The 22,395-nt window shown below is 43.2% G+C and overlaps 7 protein-coding genes across 7 annotated transcripts; 3 read left to right on the plus strand and 4 right to left on the minus strand.

The window, feature by feature from the left end:
- Nucleotides 1–366: 366 nt before the first annotated feature.
- Nucleotides 367–1,656, minus strand: SAMD00019534_007260 (hypothetical protein; the record flags this gene model as incomplete). The annotated part of the gene is made up of 2 exons (XM_012904159.1): nucleotides 367–1,451; nucleotides 1,551–1,656. 2 exons carry the CDS (start codon nucleotides 1,654–1,656, stop codon nucleotides 367–369), a joined length of 1,191 nt encoding a protein of 396 aa, XP_012759613.1.
- A 561-nt stretch (nucleotides 1,657–2,217) lies between these two features.
- SAMD00019534_007270 (hypothetical protein) lies at nucleotides 2,218–4,131 on the plus strand (the record flags this gene model as incomplete). The annotated part of the gene is made up of 5 exons (XM_012904160.1): nucleotides 2,218–2,601; nucleotides 2,672–3,267; nucleotides 3,333–3,477; nucleotides 3,535–4,029; nucleotides 4,087–4,131. Coding segments are annotated over 5 exons (1,665 nt in total), but the record flags the coding sequence as incomplete, so codon positions are not given.
- A 1,240-nt stretch (nucleotides 4,132–5,371) lies between these two features.
- On the minus strand, nucleotides 5,372–10,060 carry SAMD00019534_007280 (hypothetical protein; the record flags this gene model as incomplete). The annotated part of the gene is made up of 9 exons (XM_012904161.1): nucleotides 5,372–5,498; nucleotides 5,572–8,677; nucleotides 8,737–8,819; nucleotides 8,877–9,085; nucleotides 9,160–9,259; nucleotides 9,333–9,561; nucleotides 9,635–9,728; nucleotides 9,798–9,918; nucleotides 9,990–10,060. The coding sequence occupies 9 exons, from the start codon at nucleotides 10,058–10,060 to the stop codon at nucleotides 5,372–5,374; spliced, it is 4,140 nt and encodes a 1,379-aa protein (XP_012759615.1).
- Nucleotides 10,061–11,159: 1,099 nt separating this feature from the next.
- SAMD00019534_007290 (hypothetical protein) lies at nucleotides 11,160–13,292 on the plus strand (the record flags this gene model as incomplete). The annotated part of the gene is made up of 4 exons (XM_012904162.1): nucleotides 11,160–11,161; nucleotides 11,616–12,090; nucleotides 12,153–12,269; nucleotides 12,336–13,292. Coding segments are annotated over 4 exons (1,551 nt in total), but the record flags the coding sequence as incomplete, so codon positions are not given.
- Nucleotides 13,293–13,577: 285 nt separating this feature from the next.
- On the plus strand, nucleotides 13,578–17,227 carry SAMD00019534_007300 (hypothetical protein; the record flags this gene model as incomplete). Its single annotated transcript, XM_012904163.1, has 5 exons — nucleotides 13,578–13,808; nucleotides 13,869–14,150; nucleotides 14,211–15,399; nucleotides 15,626–16,344; nucleotides 16,409–17,227. The coding sequence occupies 5 exons, from the start codon at nucleotides 13,578–13,580 to the stop codon at nucleotides 17,225–17,227; spliced, it is 3,240 nt and encodes a 1,079-aa protein (XP_012759617.1).
- Nucleotides 17,228–19,438: 2,211 nt separating this feature from the next.
- On the minus strand, nucleotides 19,439–21,226 carry SAMD00019534_007310 (hypothetical protein; the record flags this gene model as incomplete). Its single annotated transcript, XM_012904164.1, has 3 exons — nucleotides 19,439–20,447; nucleotides 20,516–20,803; nucleotides 20,877–21,226. The coding sequence occupies 3 exons, from the start codon at nucleotides 21,224–21,226 to the stop codon at nucleotides 19,439–19,441; spliced, it is 1,647 nt and encodes a 548-aa protein (XP_012759618.1).
- Nucleotides 21,227–21,346: 120 nt separating this feature from the next.
- On the minus strand, nucleotides 21,347–21,843 carry SAMD00019534_007320 (hypothetical protein; the record flags this gene model as incomplete). Its single annotated transcript, XM_012904165.1, has 2 exons — nucleotides 21,347–21,576; nucleotides 21,678–21,843. 2 exons carry the CDS (start codon nucleotides 21,841–21,843, stop codon nucleotides 21,347–21,349), a joined length of 396 nt encoding a protein of 131 aa, XP_012759619.1.
- Between the last annotated feature and the right edge of the window lie 552 nt (nucleotides 21,844–22,395).

Genomic DNA, 22,395 nt, shown 5'->3' on the forward strand with positions numbered 1-22,395 from the left:
TACCAGGACAGCTACCAGGTACATTACAAACACTTGGACTTGTAAAATACCAACAACAATTTGAGTCTGGTATATTTCCAGACTCTCTCACTTCACTAGTTTTGGATGATTATGATTTCAAGTTGAATGACAAACTGTTGCCATCATCATTGCGAGCACTCGAATGGAATGGTGGAGGCATTAGGAGCAAAAGAAGATTCCTCCAGCGTCTACCAAAATCAATAGTTGACCTATCCATCAATCACTTATATCTTATCTGTCTCCCAAACTCAATCTTCTTTCGAAAGGATTACAATCTTTCCAAGTGTGGATTCTTCAATGTTGACCAATATTTCGAAAACATAATAATAAGAGATAAATCATAGGTTACATTGTGATACATTTTGAAGTCTTTGTTCGGTGCTTCTTGACTAAGTCCCCATTGATGGTATTGCTAAAGGAACTGTGACCACTGGTTGCACGATCAATGAACTCTTCGAGATCTGGACGGGAAATGTCCAGAATACCACTCTTCTCAAGAGTATTTGTGAGTCGCAGGAACACCGTGTCTGAGAGTCTGTACAACTTGAATGTCACTGCGATACTAGGCATGGTGATGGACACCTCGGTGATTGTTATAGGTAGTTTTCTGAGCTCTCTTGCAATGAATGGACAATGTTGGTCGGCCTTTTGGAATCTTCGAACGGTAAACCATAATGTTCGAAGTGATGATGGTAGCATATTGTGGTCAAGCTCCAGGGTATGCTTACGAAGGTACAGTGAGGTGACAGATTGTGGTATGTCGCCCAATTGGAATGGTATGGCATAGCCCTCCAATGTGAGATTGGTTATCGAGTCTGGAAGTAGTCCACTTCTAAGTGGTTGACAGTTGGTGGCCGCTTCAAGATTGACACGTAGTGTGTCCAAACCCACGGGCAAGGCAGATGGCATATTGTTCAGTCCAACATCCAAATGTCTCAAAGAAGGTGGTAGGGTTGATAGGTCCATTGGGGCTGGCGGCTGATCAACCAATTGATTGATTGTGAGCCTATTCAGTACTGGGAAGACTGTACCATTGATCTTTGATAACACCTGGCTTGTAACACCCTCGAACAGAAGTGTTGTGAGTAGAGGGTAAGGTGAGGTTGAGAATCTTGGCTTGACTGACTCGATCGATAGTGAATGAAGTGATGGACATTCGATCACCTTTTCATATGAGCCTCCAAGTGCGAGATTGGTGACACTGCTGGGCAGACCATCCAGAGATTGATTGAATGAATATCCAAACTGGATTGATTCGATGCCAGGTGGCAATGTGTCTGGTGGTATCTCTCGGTTCCAGGAGGCGGCAGATCGCAAGTTCAACTTCTTGAGACCAGCGGGAAGGATGTCGAGTGTTCCATCAAAGGGACCGGACAGAGTGAGATTGGTCAGTGAGTCGGGCAGGCTGGATTGACCAATCGTATTGATATCTGAATGGTAGAATACGATGCTAAGAGTTTTGAATGGACAGTCTGACAATGGTAGTCTTATTGGGGGTATATTCAAGTATGTCATATTCACTGATCTACTGGCCAGATGTGCCATCAACTCCTTCAAATCAGACCAAAACAACGGATTGTTTGATCGTTGTGCAGTATCAAACATTGACAATGACTCCAAGTTTTGTATCCTCATCACTTCTTGTTTCCATTCCCTTCCAGCCTCCTCACCTATTCAAACATGTATAATGTTGGGTTAGTGATTGATTGAGTTTGAGATGAAGGAATATGCATGCATGCGTACCAACATAGAATGAATGATCGAAACGATTTGATGCATCGAATCCAGGTGATTCAAAGTGTAGTAGGACAGTGTGTTTCTTTATGTTGAACAGGTCATTGTGGATGACACTTCGATATGACTTTAGATTGAGATTGTCAAAGTTGTAATTTAGTTCAGGCAAGCATGCCTCATCAAAGTTACAATACTTTTCACGTTGATCATACAATCTTTTACATAACAATGTCAACCTTATCCTATCCTCATTGCCAGGTAACAATGATACAATCTCTTTAAGTATTACATGTGGTAGTGTGTCCATATCTCTCTATCTCTATCTCTTTGTCTTTTTCTGAAGTGTGCGAATGAAGTCGAAAGTAAAGTGTTTTGTCTTTTAGTTTCAAACAAGGTGGGAAATGTGATTATTTGAATGGTCTAACCCTTTTGATGACTTCATTATTAATTCAATTAATTATCTACACACAAACAAATACAAATACAATGACAGATAATAATAATATACTTCAATTTAAAGAGTTTAGTGGATTTGTTAATATATCATTCTGGCATGAGTTGTCTCAGAAGAAGTTGGATGTATTCAAGTTGAGTGATGCACCTGTACCAATCAATGCATACTATACTTATGCCACAGCTGCTCAATTGGACCCTTTCTTAAACTTGGAGTATAACTCATTCCTACCATACAACAACAGCAGCAGCAATGTAGCTGAAGACTCTGCTCCTTCATTCAGAGTGCCACCAAAGTCGATCGTTGTAGGTGGTACACTCTACAACTATAACACCAAGGAGGACTTTAAAGCTGCTCCCAAGGTCAAACTATTTGAGGACACTGCAAAGGCTGTATGTACATCAATCATTGTGACCTATCTCTGACTGTCCTTCTGACTGACACATAACATCATTCAATCAGATCTGGGATGACATTATGAGTGGCGAAGCAGAGCGTGATCCATTGAGATTGAACAGGTACTTGTTGTTGACCTTTGCAGATATCAAGAATCATACATTCTATTATATGTTTGGTATACCTGCTCTGTCATTCACTACACCAATCACTGTGAGCAAGTGCGAGCCAATCACACAGTTGCTGAATGAGGAGCAGATCAAGTCACTCAAGAGTCAGGCACCATATCAACCATTCTTTTTGCTTCAAGCCAATAGTGCTGATGTCAAGCTCGGACAGCTATCTCAGTGGAATGAGTTCTATGGCACAACAACATCAACACCGATTGTTGGCTTCTGCGACCCTTGCAACCTTGCTTCCAACCCCGGATGGCCTCTTAGGAACTTGCTCTACATGCTGGCCGTTCGTCACAATGTGAAGGAGGTTACCGTCGTCTGTCTACGTGACACCAAGTCATCGATCGATACCTCCATCGTACTCACCGTATCACTACCCGAGCAATCCAAGGAGTGGAGTGGCAAGTCGGTCGGTTGGGAGAAGGACACCAATGGAAAGATCCTTCCAAGATCAGTTTCACTTGCATCCACAATGGATCCACTCAAGTATGTCAATCAATCAGTCAATCAATCACATGATCTATGTAACTAACTCATCATTCAATCATTAGGTTGGCCACACAATCAGTCGATCTCAATCTGAAGCTCATGAGATGGAGAATCCTCCCAGCACTGAACCTCGAGTTGATCCAGAACACCAAGTGTCTACTCCTTGGTGCTGGTACACTTGGTTGCAATGTTGCCAGATGTCTAATGGTAACATTACTCTTATACACTCATACTCACATGCCATACTAACGATACCAAACATAGTCATGGGGCGTTAGGAATATAACCTTTGTTGACAGTGGAAAGGTATCTTATAGCAATCCAGTGAGACAGACATTGTTCACATTCAATGATTGTATCGCACCAAAGGGCAAGGACAAGGCTTTGGCTGCGGCAGAGTCACTCAAATTGATCTTCCCCGCGATGAACTCCAAGGGTGTGATCATGTCAATCCCCATGCCCGGCCATTCAGTACCCGAGAATGTCACTGATCAGGTGCGAGCAGCATACGACACACTGGTCGAGTTGGTTGAGCAGCACGATGTCATCTTCCTTCTCACCGATTCTCGTGAGTCTCGTTGGCTACCAACACTACTTGGTCGTGCCAACAACAAGTTGGTCATCAACTCTGCCCTTGGATTTGACAGCTTCCTTGTCGGACGTCATGGTGTGAGGACTCCACATCCTGATGAGTCACCAAGCAACGAAGGTGCTGACTTGGGTTGTTACTTCTGTAACGATGTCATTGCTCCATCAGACGTATGTTATAATGTTTAGACCAAGTAAAATCATACTAACAATGCATGCCTTGAATAGACCTTGAAGGACAGAACATTGGGATCAACAATGTACAGTGACTAGACCAGGTCTCTCATTTATGGCCTCATCGATTGCAGTTGAACTTATGGTGTCTACACTTCACCATGGCCTTCAAGGACGTGCACCAGCAGAGATCAACACCGATCTTAGCAGTGGCGCATCAACACCATTGGGCATTCTCCCACATCAACTGCGTGGCTACCTCTCACACTTCCAGACACTACCATTGTGGAGCAACCCGTACAAGAACTGCACTGGATGCTCACAGCCACTGTTGGAGCAACTTGAGAAGCGTGGCTTTGACTTTGTTCTCGAGGTACTGAACGACTCTTCATGTCTGGTGAAGTATGCAGGCATTGATGGACTAGAGAGTGAAGTATCAATCGAATGGGACGAAGACCTCAGCGATGAGTAGGCGGCCACTAGTCCAGTCCATGTGTAATACAATACATTCAATCATAACCTTTATCTACTTATTAGTTCCAGATCAGGATATTCTTTTGAGATGTCAATGACATCACCGTTTGAACCAGCACTGCCCCATTGTGCTGTGGACAGTGTCTCAAAGGAGGGACGATAACGAAGGTCACATTCGATACTTGGAGACAGATGCTTGACTGTTCTAAAGTGTTTGGGGTCGATTGTTCCATAGACTATCAGTGTATCCATTGTCTTTTTGTACATGTGTAGATAGCGATGAGTGAAGCTTCTGAGTTCAGTTGATGTAAGGAAGAGTGTGACAAAGTCATCTCTACTCCTTGGAGGTATAGTTTGAAATAATGCTATCGATATCTTGTGAGTGATTGACATGACATCATTCATTGTCAACGACTCTTTGGCCACTCCAACATCAATGATTCCTCGATCAATCAGTAAATCAATGAATAGTTTAGAGTCCAACAATAAGAACCTAAATAACTTGTAATAGGATAATGATGAATCACTAGAGATGATGATGGATTGAATGAGTTAGTTGGTCATGCGAAAGTGTCATTCAATGATTGGAATATTACTCTGGTACAATGTCGAGTGCAGTAAGACCCTTGGAGTTCTTTTGCAAGTATATCTCCAAGGACTTTAATACAGAGTAGTGATTATAACTATCTTTGATAAATCTACCAGACATCTCATAAATGTGATTGAAATTGATCGAATCAATTGTTGTTGATGAGTTGAAGGACAATCAAAGTTTGCAAACTCATTACACCCATCATCAAACAACCAAAAAAGGAAAGAGATAATATAATAATATATACAAAATGAACAAATGTACTGTGGAAGTTTATGCCAACTTGGCAACTATTAACTCATGGAATACTGTTCCAACGGGAAGTTCAAACATGTTTCCTGCTTCGGCCTTGTGTTCGTTAACTTCAATGATCGATCCAATGATTATCGCCTTCTTTGATCTAATTATGATTGGTACAATATTGTTAGTTGTGATTGACATATATGTTTGAATGGACCAACCAATCAACTTACACTTCATCCATGAACGAATCGAAGCAATCAGGTGACAGGTAGTATCGTGGACATTTCTTGTTGATGGCCTCATAGACACCTTTCTTGACATATGAAAACACTGCCAATCTGCTGTGCTGGAAGTTGGATAGTTGGGCAGTCTCCTCATTCTCTCTAGAGTTGATGAATTCCTCCAACAATTGACGATGTATCTTCTCGGTCAGCTTCTGCTCACTGAGAGAGAGCTGCTCCAAGGACTTCTCCATTGATAGGTAGCTGTCCTTGAACTGTCTGAGCTTGCCCATCACAGCCTGCTGTGATACCTGGTCCATTGGAACGTCGAATATCTCCTTGACACGCTGCACTAGGTTGGAGGCCTCCTGCAGCTCCACGGACAAGCTCGACACCTGTTGCTCCTTCTTGTCCATCTGTGTGAGTGAGTTGGCATAGTTGATGTTGGACATGTCCAGCTGCTTCTTGAGATAGGCGATCTTCTCCTCGTTGAGTGTCAGCTTCTCCTTGCACTGCTCGAGCTCCTCGTTCAACTTCTCGATGCTATCCAGTAGTTGATCGTTTGTCTCGGAGTTTGATATCTCGATTGATCTAAGCTTCTTTGATAGCTCATCGGTGCTGACCAATGCGCTGTCCAGTGTGTGCTCCTTGTCCTTCAACTTCTTCTCCATGTCTGCGCACCTCTTCTTGAGCTCCTTCTCATCGTGCTCCATCTTGTCCACTCTCTCATAACTGTGGTTGAGTGCATTGATTGTTTCCTCGTTGGACGCCTTGAGACTGGCGATCTCCTTCCTCTGCTTCTCGACACTTTGCTCCAGTGTATCCTTGGTCTTTGTCAACTCTTCGATTTGCTTGTCGCCGTCTGATCTCTTCTTTAACAACTCGCTATTCGTTCTCTGTAGGTCATTGTTGCCCTTCTCCAGCTTGAAACACTCTTGCTCCTTCTCCTTGAGGATGGTGTTGAGTGACTGAATCTGATTGAGTAGGTCCTCCTTCTCCTTCCTGGCGCCCTCCTGCTGCTCCTTGACCTGTGTCTCCAACTGTGCCAGTCTTTCGGTCTGAACGATGATGACCGAGTTTGATTCCTGTAGGTCTTGCCTCAGACCATTGAAGCTCTTGTCCTTGGCCATTGTGTCCTCCTCGACATCCTTGATCAGGTCTTGAATGCGCGCCTCCAATCTCTTGATCGACTCCTCATTGTCGCGAAGCTGTAGCTCTGAACGATTCAACACCTCATCCTTCTGTTTGGAATCATTCGTGAGGTCAGCCAACTGCTCCTTGAGTATACCAATGATGGTATCCTTTGATTCAACATCGCCATTCTTTGCATTGCTCTGTTGTCTCAACATATCAAACTCGATACTGAACTGAGCCAGTTGATCCTTGAGTTTGGCAATTTGATCATCCTTCTCAGTCACCTCTTTCTCGTGTTGGCTCGACTCTACCTCCCACTTCTTTGAGTCGTCGGCTCTCCTCTTTGATTGTCTGTCCACCTCATTCCTCAACACCTCCAGCTCCACCTGTAGCTTCTTGATCATCGCCTCATTGCTCTCCACTGTCTTTTGAAGCTCACCAATCTGTGCCTCTTTGGCTTTGATCTCGTACTGTCTTGATTGAGCCTCGCCCTTGACATCATTGAGCTTCTTCTCCAGCTCAGACATGTCGCCAGTCAGGACACTGACCCTTCTCTCCAACGCCTGCTTGTCCTGCTCGAGCGTGGCCAGCTTGCGATTGGTATCGGTCACCAATGACTTGGACTCGGACAGTTCATTCTCCAACCTGGCCTTGGTCTCTTGTGTCTGGTCCAAAAGCTTGGACTTCTCATCGAGCTCGGTGTTCATCTGCAACTTGGACTCGATGATCGAGCTGTTTGATATCTGAATGAACTCCTCGTGTCTGGCGATCTGCTCCTTGAGGTCGTTGATCTCGCTGCACAGCTCCATCTTCTCTCTGACTACATCGGCCAACTCCATTCGCAGTGCAGACATCTCTGTGAAGCTTTGATTGTCCTTTTTGCCACTCTCGCTCTGTAACTGCTCCACTCGATCTCTATACTGCTCCAGACTCTTTAGGTTCTTTGCATTCTCAGTCTCCAACTCTTGAAGCTTTGTGTTGAGCTGTGCTTCATGCGCCTGCAACGACTCCATGCTCTTCTGGTTGGACTGGTTGTCCTGCAAGAGTGTGGCAATCTCCTGCTCCTTCTCCTTCAGCTCCCTCTTGAGACCATCGATCAATGAATTCCTTGTCGTACTCTGTGTGATACTCTCGCTCTGCACCACCTTTGACTTCTCCAACAGATCCTTGTATCGATCCTCTGCACGTGATGCCATCAAGAATGTCGATTGTAACTTTGCCTCCAAGTTCTCAATCTTCTCCTTCTGCTGTAGCTCCATCAGCTTTGAGTTCTCCATCGATGAGATCATGCTGGCACGATCATCACCTGGTTGCTTCTTCTTGAATGATTGAAGCTGTGGGTCATATCCATCGACCATTGTGAACTCATCCTCATCGTTACCCTTGAGTAGGTTATCGTAGATTGGTGCCAGGTTGTTGTCAAAGGGTGGAAGGTGAAGTTGGAATTGAGGCAGTTGCTCCTTTAGAGAGTTGAATACACCAGGTGGCAAGAACTGGAACACTCGCTCGATGAACTTTTGTCGCTTCTGATTCTCATTGTCTCTAATGTCATTGAGTGATTGGATGAATCTGCTCAGATTGGCATTGACTGTGTTGCCAAATCGTCGCCTCCTCGATGTCTCGCTGAGGGCATCCTCGTATGCCGCGGGCATGTTGTGGATGCACTCCAGCTGGAAGAAGTTTGATGTTTGTTTGGCGATGGCTTCGTTCCAGACCGAAAGATTGTTGAATATCTGTCGCATGTCTGATTGAAGCTTGGAGATGGTACGTAGCTCTGCAAAGACGTATTGATTGGAATAGTTCTTGGCCTTGGAGAATTGAACCAGTGTGGACATCAAAGTCTCTGCGTTTCGAAGTGATATCGAGAAGTTTGCCTCTTGTGTCTGTTTGATCTCAGAGAATGACATTACAATGGTTGATAGTTGATTGGGATCCTTTGAGTTCCTTGCTGTCTCCAATGCCTTCTTAATCTTCTCAGAGTCTAGAATTGGTTATGATATGTTAGATTGATTGATTGGACTGATCATTGAGTGAACATACTCGACACTGCTGTTTGATGAAGTACTTGGAACTGCTTGGTATGCTCTCGAGATATTGATAGTCTTTCGTTCAACTCTTGGAAACTAATGGATGATGATGATGTTAGTACATCACATTGTGTTTGTTCTGAGGTTACTTACTTGATCTCCACAGTCTTCCTGAGAGAATGCTCAATTGAATCTTTGATTGCATCGATCTGACTGCCAAGCTCCATCACTCTGCTCTTTAGTATATCATACTCTCGTCTACATTGTTCGCTCCATTTCCTGATCTCCACCTCTGGAACACAATCTAGCAGTGTGACCCTTGTTGATGTTCTAAGTGCATCGTGCAACTTGATCTGCTTTAGCTGTTTATGATTGATTAATGTCAGTATCCAGAGTCAAGAGGACACCATCAAGTATCAACATTGTCTAAACATACTCTGTACAAATCCGAATCGAATGATCGTAGCAGTGATTCAAAGTGTGGCGATTGCTTCCTAAATACTGTGATAAAGGTGTTGTAATGATGGAATAGTTTGCTAATGTAAATCCATGTGAATTGTTGGTTAGTTTGATTCACTCATTCATTCATCACTTGAACAATAAATATACCTTTTGTAATCATCCAGACTACTCAACGCAGTAGCGATTGACTTCTTCTGGATGTTGATCTCGTTTAGAGAGTCTAGACACTGGAGTACCTTGTTCTCAAAGATGTCCTTGAGATATTGTGTACCAACAACATGATTGTTGAGATAAAAGTCCAATGTGAACAGCTTGTTCAAAGGATTCAATGATGCCTCCAACTCCTTTAAGTTCTTTGGTGTTGGTAGTCTAGGGACTGATGCCAAGGAGGTGATGGTGAGTATAAAGTATTGATTGATTGACATGAGTACTCATGAACAACAACATACTTTGGAAATCTACTATTGAGAGGTTGACCTCTTCGGGTATGTAACTATGACTATCCAATATCTTCTTGTTATAAAGGTATATCTCTGTATCTTTCTGTTTGTTGGTTTGATTGTGTCTAGTCAGTAGATGCACCAACAACAGTCAATCATTCAGTTGACTTACAACTATACCATAGTGTTCCAATGTATTGTTTGAACTCAAGTTTGTAGAGTCTACCAATAGTATCTGTTCATTCTGTGTCAAACCTGTTACAGAGGTTAAAGAATCCTTTATATTGCCAACACTATTATCATTTATTGTGGTATTATGATGTCAATATCCATTCAATCATTCAACAACAAGGACAAAACATACAGGACTGAAGAGTTTACAGGTATTTCATATAGTGATCCTGTATCAGATCTCAATATCTTTAAATTAAACATGTTTCTATATGTATTTGTATTTGTATATATATCTAAGATAAGTGTGTGTATGTATGTACAAAGGAAGATGGACGACAATCTCAAAGTGGTAGTAGTAGTTGACTTCTTGGTCCAAGTTGATACAACTTAGAAACCTGAGGGTTGACAAGATGAATAATGAAGTGAACATCCCCCATCTCTCACTTTACACACACGCTGCGTAGAAAAAACTGAGAACTAGATGATTCATAGTCAGAGTGACTGTTTCAATTTATTGACATAACCAGCAATGATATTTATATATATATATTTAAATCTACGTAATATATACTACGACCGAATGTTTATGATTATGAATATGAGACAAGTTGCTGTTGATCAATAAACTGTCAAAGAATGAAATTCAAAGATCTGGAAGTTAGCTTTTTAATTTATTTTGATTGATTTTCAAATGTTTTTCGGTTGCCCATTATCGATCGAACGTGGGTTTTGCAAGGCCTTGTCACAGGGGAGTAAATCAGACGATTGCCTAAAGAGTTACACACACTCATTCTAGGTTGGACATAAACTACAACAACAACAAACACATACACAAACACACACAAGATGGTCACAACTTCAGTGACGAAACAGGGTTCGACAACAATGGCCTCCAATGGAAATCAAACAGGCCCAACAGCATCAGCTGGTTCCCAATTGCATGACCAAACCCACACGTTTACCAACCACGTGTTACACGGTACAGAGTGAGTCCATCACCACATTTCATCATCTTGTAATCAATACCATACCTGGGTATCATCGTACTTCTACTACTATAATTACACACACATCTCGTTTGGAGGTTTGTTGGTGTTGTCTCTGAAAGACATTGGGATGGGAACAGCAGTCAGTAAGCCAGTCAGTCCCACCCTCTAAATAATCATTAATGATTAATGACCAAACATTCATCACCGAACAAACAAACCAACCAACCAATCAGTCAGCCAAAACAATCATATTACAACTACAACAACAAACAATCTAATCTCTCTCTTTAAAGATAATATATATAATATACATACTTCGCGCCAACACAATTTAAAATATACATATACAGCACACTCATCGAGATAATCAAATGTATGTAGAATGGGCAATATTCACACCGATTATAGTGCCTGTTGTCTTGTTGTTTGGAATCCTTGTTCACACTTTTATGTGTATATATATGTACACACGATCACAATCGTCTGTTCATACCACCTTCAATCAAACACACACACACATCAAACTATCCATCCATCCATCCATACCACTTTAGTAGTAGTGCGAGCCAAACCACCAACCAGCCAACAACCACAGACGATTGAGAAGTTGTTGACTTGGAAGAGATGGCACTTCACCACATTTATCCACTTTTAAGTCATTATCCACTGAATTCTGATCCTTAGTAATTCGATTGTTGTTATAATATTATTATTCACTCATATATACACATACATAAAAATAATACATACAAGAGATAATTTATTATTATTATTTATTATTATTATTATTAATTATATTAACTTATAATTCAATATTATTACCTTAGGAGTATGATTAAAGGAATAAAGGGAGGATTCTCCCATGCCAAGAAGGACAAGATCAAGATACAATATGACATTGAGTTCCAATCATTGTCCAATCTTCCAAATGATTTCAATGGACATTCTCTAAGCATCAAATGGGAGCGTGGAAAGAACAAAGGTGAAACAAAGGAATGCAAAATACAAAAGCCAAAGACAACAACAACAACATCCAACCACCACAACAATGACCATCTCAAACCAACCGCTGACAATGCACTGGTACCAATTGGAAAGAATGATTCCATGTCAAAGAAACAATCAAAGCTTCTAATTGGCAGTCGTTTGGCAGACACTGCCATGGTTGGAGGAGACTGCTCTGCAATTATCAATGAGCATCTATCATTCAAGATCACACTCTTCTCTGATACCCAAGTATCAAAGGACAACTCATTGACACCAAACTATGAACAAAAGTTAATGACTTTATCTATATTAATCGTAAGTTAGAGGACACGTCAGTTCCACAATATGGTATCCAATGTCTAACCTGCTACTTTCAGGACAACACAACAAGGAGTACCACATTGGTAGACCTTTCAATGCACTCGGAGAACAATGGATCTTCTCCAATCAATATACCTTTCCCATCTTCATCATCACTTCAACCAACCTTAAATGTAAGTTCCCAATGGAAGAATGTCCATTCCATCCATTACTAACTTATTCCATTTCAATCATACTAGTTAACAATCAAGACCAACTACTTAAAGTACAACGAAAAGAAGATCATAAAGACAAGTCCTCCAGATAGTGCCAGCATGACCACTCCACACAAACTGAATGGAGCCAACAACTTGAGAGAGATAGAGGGCAAGGTATACTTGATTGGTGGCACCACCAGTGAGAGTGACCCACCATCAGAGTCAATCACAAGATCAAACAGCTGGGATGAAGAGACCGACTACACATTCCAAAACAACAAGGACACCTTCCTCAGGACCACTGTCGAGAACAAGGAGCTGAGCGAGCGATTGCAAGTGGCAGAGAAGTCAGTCGAGGAGTTCAGAGCCACCATGGAGTCAAAGGACAGGTCAATCAAAGAGCTCACCAGCAATGTTGAGGTGTGCCATGCCAGAGTTATGGAGTATGAGGAGCAAATTCATCGTGTCCAAGTACTGCATGACCGCATTCTGAAGGAGTTGAACAAGGAACGTGCCGACTTCCTCAACTACAAGCAGTTGGTCGCCAGTGGAAAGAGGCCAGAGTCGCCAGGTGAGGAGTCTTCCAGCAGCAGTGGCGCCGGAGCAGCAAAGAGTACAGAGCTTCTGGCGTTGGAGCAACTGAATGACAAGCTCAAGGTGCAGCTACAGACGATGGAGGAGGCTTGGAAGGAGGAGAAGGGTGCACTGGAGGAGAGCAACGACAAGCTGACCAAGCTGTTCCAGGAGAGCAAGGAGAAGGCATCGTCACTGAGGACGGCACTTGAGAAGGAGTTGGCCAAGAGCAATGCCAGTGACATCAAAGAGAGTGAACTACGCAAACGTATCACACAGGAGCATGCACAGGAGCAACATGCCAAACAGATCCAACAGCAACCCTCAACGACCCAAGAGAAAGTACGTGCCATCCTTATGAAGCCACTAGTAGCATGGTTCATCACAGTATTGATGATCATGTATCTGATATTCGGTGATTCATGTTAGAATGAATGAATGGATGTGGTTCCAACTTCACTTTGGCGGTCTTTTGTCTTGCTTCTTCATCTGTGTTGTGTGAACAACACGTATCAAACCCATAAACATTGAGTTTTGACACTCATTTCTAGGTAGTCGATGGTTTTGAAATTGATTTTGTGTCATTGTTTACAATTCTTACAAACTTATAACTTATCTTATTCAATATGATTATGTGTTGAGGGAACACACATATTAATATATATATATATATATCAGATTATTATAATGCAAAGATCAAGTGACAAATCAATGTTAAACAAAAGTGTCAATAGGACAAATAGTATAGGTGGCAACATCAATAATAGTAGTAATAGTGTAAATAGACAGATATTCCTCAATCAAAAGTTCCACTTCCTCGAACGATTCGCCACAGACAACCCAACCAAATGTTCACAACTTACCAACAAGATCATTGCTGCTGGTGGCAAGCGTGACTTGAATGAGTCTGAGTGTATTGTAGTGTTGGATGAGTTCTTCAATGTATGTAGCATATCATCATCGTCATGGTGTTCCTACTTACTTACCAAGACACACATATAGGAAGAGTATAATCAAAGAAGGAAACAGGGTGTACCAATGATTGGAATACCTTACTTGGAGGAGTGCCTGTCAAAGGGCACACCAATCGATATTGGTAAGGTAGCAAACACACCATTGTACACCAATTGTCTTGAAGGACAGGTCATATGTATCAATGATCAAAAGGACCATCGAAACGAACTCAAACAGCGTGTGGAGGCAATGAATGGAACATGTACATTTTCACTCGACAACACCGTCACTCATCTCCTCACTTCAAACCTTTATTCCAAGAAGTCTGTCGTATGTATCAGAGTATGAGCTTGTGAGGGACAGAGTGACTTACCTTACACAATCACATAGGCCGCAAGACAGAGTAGTATATACATTCAATTCGCCACTGTTGAATGGTTACGCGAATGCTGGAGAGAGAAAACAATGGTTAATCCAATGCCATTCAATAAGCCAGTGTTTCGTGGATGTACGATATGTCCGACGGGCTTCTCACAGGAGGAGAAGAGAGGGATAGAGAAGTCCATCGTCGAAAATGGTGGCCAATATACAGCAACACTGGACAAGTCCTGTTCACATCTGCTGGCCAAGGAGCAGTCTGGGATGAAGTTTGACAAGGCACGCGAATGGAGTCTCTTCATTGTCCCCAAGGCATGGCTTGATGAGTCGATAACCAATGGAATCCAGAACGAAAGAGACTATGTGGTCGACGTGATTTCAAAGAGCTTGACATCACCCGCCTCTCAGGGGTCACTCATCAATCCAATCAACAGCTACATCCCCACGCCTCTGCCATCCACCGCAGAGAGAGCTGCGGCAGTCTTGACACCCAGCTTCAATCAGCAGACGCCACAACATCATCTTCAGCAGCAGAAGCAACAATATCAAAGCACCCCTCCACCGGTGGGCGATGAGGACATTGAGATGGGAGGTGAGGAGCCCAACCTGTTCCGTTCAAAGCACTTTACAGTGGTTGGCTTTGAAGATGCCACAGAAAGAAGATTCATCATTGATACAGTGTCGCGCTATGCCACCTTTATCGACGACCAATCACTCCCGGTCAATCTGTTGGCAGACCCATCACTTAGGATACACTTTGTATTCGTGCCTCATGCCACCAAGGTGGAGAAGTCGCTTCTGCCAGTGTCGGCGCAGGTCGTGTCGGTTGACTGGTTCGACGCTTGTCTCCGAGAGAACAAGATCCTCGACCCCTCATCATGCGTCTACTACCGGCCATTTATTCGTTTAGGAGTCTTTAAGGGATTACGAATAGTGGCCACAGGCTTCTCAGATAAGGAAACGGACAACCTGCGAATGACATCCAAGCTCCTCAAGGCCAGGTTCACAATGTTGGTCAAAGGAGCTACTACACATCTTGTGGTGGCGACACCCGTCGATCCAAACAACCAAGAGTTGGCCAAAGCATTGCAACTGAACGCTGAGCGACCAAACAGACTGATTCATCTGGTCACTGCACAATGGGTATACGAGTCAGCAAAGAGTGGAGAGATAATCAACGAGTCATACTTTGCCGTTAACTGTAAGTATCATTTCCACACCCCTCATGACGTTGGGGAGCCCAGGTACTAACCATCCTTGTCATGATGTTCCAGTGGCACCTCTTGTGGCTGCACAAAAGATAGTTCCAATTATACAACCACAACAACAACATGCACGACAACCGCGCCAACGAAAACAACAACAACAACACCAACAACACCATGTAAACAACAAAAACAACAACAACAACAACAACACATCTACAGTACTCAAAGGAAAGAGGATATTCATCTCTTCAAAATATATAACAGAGGACAGACTCAAGTATAGCAGTTGGATCAAGGAGCTTGGAGGGGAGACTGCCGACACATTCTTTGAGTCGATCACACATTACATGGGCGACGAATCAAACTACTTGGAGACACAAAAGTTCATCGACTCTACCTTTGTCAAGGTCACATCAAAGTGGCTCGAGAAGTGTTGGGTCGGCAACAAACTGTGCAGTGAGGATGACTTCCAACCAATCGACGCCACCGAGCATACCAATCGTGACGATCCAGTGGTGCTCCAGGTCATCGCCAGGACACCCTCACAACTCTTTAGTGGCACTCCAGCCATCAAGACAGAACCCAATGAACCACAGCACAGCGATGTCAAGGTCGAGAAGGCCCAGACCGCAAACGACGACAATGTGGTGAAGAAGGAGAAGGAGAACGAAGAGGTGGCAAAGGTAAAGGAGGAAGACACCTCTGACCTCATGCTTGAGGACAGCAGTGGAGATGAGAAGGAAGGTGCTGCACAGAAACCCTCCTCCAAGCTGGATCTTTTGTTCAAAGCCCTCGATAACTTGCCCGAGCAAACGAATCACAAGAACAACGGTTACGCCCTCCCAGTGGCGGGCACCGCCAAGCGGAAGCCAATCCAAGCAATCACCAGTATCATTCCAAAATCAAAGCCTGGTCTAGATCTTTTACAATTCCAATCTGTAAGTTAGCCATGATCATTGGATCAAAGACGCACCATTCTCATTCTTTTATCACCAACAACAGCAAGAGGATGCAGACGACGACGAGGATAATAGTGGTGACGAGGAAGATATACTGTCTCAGAGAGTGACCTACGGAGAGGGATCAGAGCAGATCAAACGAATGAAGCTGATGCAGTCCAAGCCATTCTTTAGTCACAAGAACTCTACAACCTCATCCTACCTGAGCAAGAAAGACTCTGATCAACAGATGCTACTGGATATTTTGAAGAAAGGTCATCCCGTCAACGCTAAACCAGAGCTGCCACAGTTCTATCTATTGTCTGGCTTTGAAGATTCCAACCGTCCCTCTGAGGATCTGATGAACTCATTCTCTCGAATCACTGGCATACAACGACAGCCAGAACCCGAATTTGTTCCTGGCAAGACGACTCACATCATTGTTCAGCAACCAAAGAAGTCTGAAAAGTATCTATGTGGATGCGCTGCAGGCTGTTGGCTTGTGTCACGCGACTACGTGGATGCCGTACAGAGACAGGGCACGCCACTCGATGAGGCACCCTTTGAGTGGAGTCAACAGCCATCAGAGGAGAGTGCCATTGCAAACTCATCCAAGCTGTGTCGCGAGGCTGTGCAACGATTAGGACGACCTCTCTTCTCCAAGGTGGTGATCGTCGTGGAGAAGAAGATGAACATTTGGTACAACATCCTCAAGTGTGGCGGTGCCACCGCCTACTACGACACCGATCCCAAAGTAACAGGAGTGACACACAAACTCTGCACCAAGGTTCCAGACAGGATGGCGCCCGAACTCAAGTATGTGACAACGAACGATCTCCTGCATCAATACATCAAGTTTGGAAAACACTTGGTTCCACAATAAATTAATAACATGTTTGTTTGTTGTTTGTTGGATAGTATCAATGACAATGTATTATGTGTTTTAATATTCGTTGGCTTGGTCAATCAATTCCAGGATGGTGTCTAACTTTATAAAGCCACATGATGATATCTGTGGTTGATGCTTATCCATGCGCTTAAAGTATATTGTGTCAGAGATGCGTAGCAGTCTGAAATACAATTGATCGATCATTAGTTTGAGGCTAACCAATGAGGTTGGTAATTGACGAAGGATTTGCTTCACCTCACACGAATCACTATTGGTCAAGTATAAAGTGTGTAGAGATGGTGGCAGCACTGATGAGGGTAGTCGGTGTTGGTACTCATTCAGTCTCAGCGATGTGACAGAGTGTGGAATCTGACCAACTTCCAAGGGGAAGTTGTAGCCATAAAGTTGAAAAGTACGTATCGATGTTGGAAGCATTCCCCTGGTCAGTGTCAGGTTGTGGCAATATAGGACAAGATGCTCCACACCAGATGAGAAGTTTGTTAGTGATCCACATCGAGGAAGGGAGAGCCTTTTGAGAGTCATTGGCATCCTGGAAAGATCCAACGAGGATGGAATGTCTGTGAACATCTTGAAGTTTAACTCCACGAGTTGTGGAAATGATGTTTGGGTGATTTTGGAAACAATACTCGATGGTATTGACCAAAAGGTTAGCTTATTAAGATGGGCATATATGACATTTGATGATGAGGGGAAATGATTGATCGCGTGATCAAATGAACCAATGTAGAGACTACTTAGTGTTCTGGGCCAGATAACATTTTCATGTTCAGTCAGCTTACTGATCGATAGGTCCAAGAGGCTGGATGGCAAGTTGGACAGTGACTGATTGCCTCCAGCATATGGCAGGTTTATGCTACGAATTGTCTGTGGGAGTGCCTGTCCATCTACCACTTGACTAAAGTATCTTCCGAATGCAACCGTTCTGAGGGATGGTGGCAACGAGCCTTTGGTGATTGGTTGGTTGAAGGTGTTGCTGAAAAACAAGTGCTGGAGTTGTGATGGCAAAGACCCGACACCTATGGGTTGGTCCAATGAGTGTGCCTGGCTAAGATCCAGTATCTTGAGTCCATCAGGAAGAACATTGTCAAGAGAGCTGTTTAGTTTCCCTTGGATTCGGAGACATGTCAGCGTCGATGGGAAGTTGACTTTGCTCGGTGTCCATGATCCCATGTGGCCGTTGATCAAGGTGTTCAATGGTATTTTACTAAGGTCCAATGTGCTAATGTTACAATTCGATGAGAAGAATATATCCTTAATGTTCATTGAAGTGATGTGCGCAAAGAATGCCTCCAAACTGTTCCAAAACACCTGATCGAATGGGTGTTGGTGACTATCAATGAACTTGATACATGCAATGTTTGGGAGTCTCATTATATCCTCTATCCATCCCATATCTATGTCTGAGTGTGTCCCTTTTGTAAGTAATTGGACTCTTTCCTCATCTGTTTGATATGATCACTCCATACCTATGTTGTAGTGTCGATCAGAACCTCGTGCACTAGATGGATCGCCAGAGTATACAACTATTGAGTGTTTCTTGTTCTGAATGTCATTGTGTATGATCTCGCGGTAGGAACGCATGCCAATACTCTCTTCTTTGTACGAGTGGAGTAGAGGTAGTGTATCGGTATCGAACTGTAGATACTTTGTTCTGTGTTCAAACAACCTTTTGCACAATAGAGTCAACATCAACCTGTCTACATTGTCCTCAAAGTTCAAAACTATATGTCTGAGTATGGTAAATGGTAAAAGTTCCATTGTTATGTTTGTAGTTGTATTATGTTGTTGTGTAGTGATACAGATGTTGTAAAGACAATGAACAATAAAAGCCCCAAACGATAGTGGTCCAGATATTTATTTTGATCATCATTCCTCCAAAAAGTGGAATTTATGGTGACAAAGGGAAAAGTCAATGGAATCTAATCCAATTGGACACGATCAATCAATTTAATTGATTAACAAGCCATCTTGGCAGCGAGGAGATTGATAAGGGCAATGATAAGCAGAAGGTACAGTTGCCATAGATGTGACATCCTACGTTCTCGATCACTGGTCTAATGGCGGTGAGAGTGTCGTTTCGAAATGGCGGACAATGGCTGAGGTTATAAAGTTTGAATTTATTGTTACTGTTGTTGTGGTCTACTTCTGTCTCTATCTCTATCTGTTTGTTATCTATCTATCCATCTATATGTTGTTGACGTTATTGTTGTTGTTGTTATCATCTCGTATTTTGATCTTTAACTTCAATGCATGATAGTTATCTCTTGTGACTGGATATGAAAGTTTGCCTTTGTTGAGCTTGTACAGTTGTGCCAGTGTAGAGTAGACACCCTTCCTAGAGATACTCTGCTTGGTGTTGTGCAGTAGAGAGACCACTGGATGGACATCCCTGGCACCCCACAATGGCACCAGATCGTGGATGTCCTGGAAACGCTCACCTATCAGACTGCTTCGTTCGCTAAGATCCTTTAGGATGACCTCATAGTGTGGACTGTTGGCCAGTGCCCATGAGCAGAACTCAAACAGTGTCGGTATCACCAGACCACATCCCTTCCTTCTTGGACGGTAGCGGTAGTTGTAGTCGTAGATGTTGGAGTGCGTCATTGAGTTGCTGCCATTGTTGATCTGGAAGTTGAACAGCGACTCCTCCTCCATGACCTCGTCGCGCGACTCCTCCTGGTTGCCGAGGCCGCCATTGACGAATCTATAGCCAAAGTGGACGCGGTGTATCATGCGGTGGACAATCTCGTTGACGCCGTCGCGCTGTGTGATGTACGCCAGGAATATCGAGTTGGGCACATAGTAGTTGAGGTAGAACAGGAAGCTGCCTGGCGTGTTGAAGCATCGCAGTCTCTTCTCGGCGCTCGCTTTCATCAGGTAGCCGTGGAAGTAGGGCAGCTGCTGGAACGACACGTTGTGAATGTTGGTGTTGGACAGGTGCATTGGACGTTCGATTTCGATCGGGTGCGATATGCCCAGCAGCTCACACTTTCGCTTCAATGTGTCTTCCAGCAGTCCTATCAGTGTTCTTTCGATGTTGGTATGTACAAGGTTGATTATATTCCTGCTTTTATACAGTTGATTGGAGATGTCTATAAAGTCCAATGTCCTATTCACCCTTATGGCCTCTGACAATGCCACAAGTCCTTCCTTTCCAATGAAGTTATTGGATAATGATAAATATTTCAATGTCCTATAATGTAGTTATGTTGTTAGTTTGGTTGTTCGAGGTAGAGACTGGGACAGGCGATGTATGCTTACCTGTTTGACTTCAATGCATAGGCTATTGCTTTGGCACCAGTGTCTGTGATTTCGTTGATGCTTAGATTGAGAAGAGTGAGTGACTTGTTCTTCAATAGCATGTTGGCAAGTGCACTGGCCTCTTGATCACCAATGTTTGGTGTGAAGCTCATTCGAAGGTAACCCTCATATCCATTGATATGAAGTGAGTGAATGATACCATTGTTCTGAAGACTCTGTGCAATTAGCGACAATGAGTTTCCATTCAAAGGTAATATCTCTGGTGCTGTATATTCTTCATCACAATATCTGATTGGCATGCGAGTCATCAAAGGTTAGTCATCATCACAATACACATAACTTGAATGAGTGTCCTACATACTTAACATAAGTCCTCTTCTCGCATCGATTAACGTTCTCATTGGCATTCTCTCCAATGATACGTAGACTCCACATCAACTCTAAAAGATTTGAATCGTTGCTGTATAGTCTCTCAATGATTCGACCGACAACTTCACTGTTGGTCTTGGCATTGGATGACTTGGTGATGGAGGCCGTCGAGGAATTGACCGTGATGGGCAGGTCGAGGTAGTCGCAACCTTCGACCAACGACTGCAGAGTCCAATGTCTGTCGGTGGGACTGGTTGGATTCTGTTTCAGTGAGTATCCAGGACATAGACCATAGATCAGATTGTGTCCAATCTCACCGCCCTGAGTCTTCACCCAGGACATTGCGTAACTACCTGGCTGTGAGCTAGGTCTTATCAAGAATGTGCCCTGTGCGCGCGCGTGTGTGTGTAAGTGGACATTGCGTTGTTTGTCCCTTCCTTCACGTGCTCCCTGCCTGCCTGCCTATGAGGTGCTTACAATTGGTTTGGAGGTTAACAATGCGATTGAAACATCACGGGTGGCCTCTTTGTGGAACCATGATTGGTCGAGATCCTCAGACTTCATGTTGAACTCTATTCTACCTAGGTTCTGTTGATTGGTCATATGATTGGGTCTATTGTTTAGATAGATCTTGGCCATTGAGTAATAACTATCCTCATTGTTTGATGGTGATCCACTCTGACTACTTGATTCTAATGTTATGGTTGAATGAATGAATGAATGAATGAATGAATGAATGATGTTAGCATGCACCTCACTTCAACAACATTAACATATATGTATGTATACATACTTGGTGAACTTGTCATTCTATCTGATGGACCACCACCGCCACCGCCAGATGTAGACAGACCTGTAACGCCATTGTTTGAACCAGTAGAGGTGGTCAATCCAGATGAACCACTGCTACTGTCAGAGTTGGTAGAGTTGGTAGAGTTGGCCAAATCGAATGATGTCATGTTGTTGTTGTTATTATTGAACCGACTTGTCGTAGTAGGTGTCAAAGTACCTGTTGCTGTTGTAGTACTTGTTGTTGATGTTGTTGAAGTTGTAGATGTTGTTGTTGTTGTTATTGTTGGTGTAGTTGGTGTAGTTGGTGCGTCGTCCGCTCCAGGTATATAATCGTATGATGCTAGAGGTGATGATGATGATGTTGTTGAAGTAACCTGAGGATTGATGTTCATCCTCCCAAACGACCACTGGTCTATGACTGACTGATTGCACAGCAGAATACTATTACTAAAGTTTGTTTGATTGATTAAATATATAACTCTATTTGTGTCTTTGCTTTTTGCTTTGCTTTGTTTGTTGTTGAACAGCCTCCTCCTCAACGATGTAATAATGGGTGAGTGGATGGTGTTGACACCCGTTGTCTTTAGCTAAAACAACAAGGAAAAAGAAAAGAATGAAGATGTATTTGTGTTTATGTTTATGTGTATCTGTTTGTGTGTATGAGTATGATGATGTTTGAGCTGTGTTTGAAATTGAAAGGTGCTCAGTACTTTGAAAAG

Source organism: Acytostelium subglobosum (assembly GCF_000787575.1).
Source record: "Acytostelium subglobosum LB1 DNA, scaffold: scaffold1, whole genome shotgun sequence".
Classification (NCBI taxonomy): domain Eukaryota; phylum Evosea; class Eumycetozoa; order Acytosteliales; family Acytosteliaceae; genus Acytostelium; species Acytostelium subglobosum.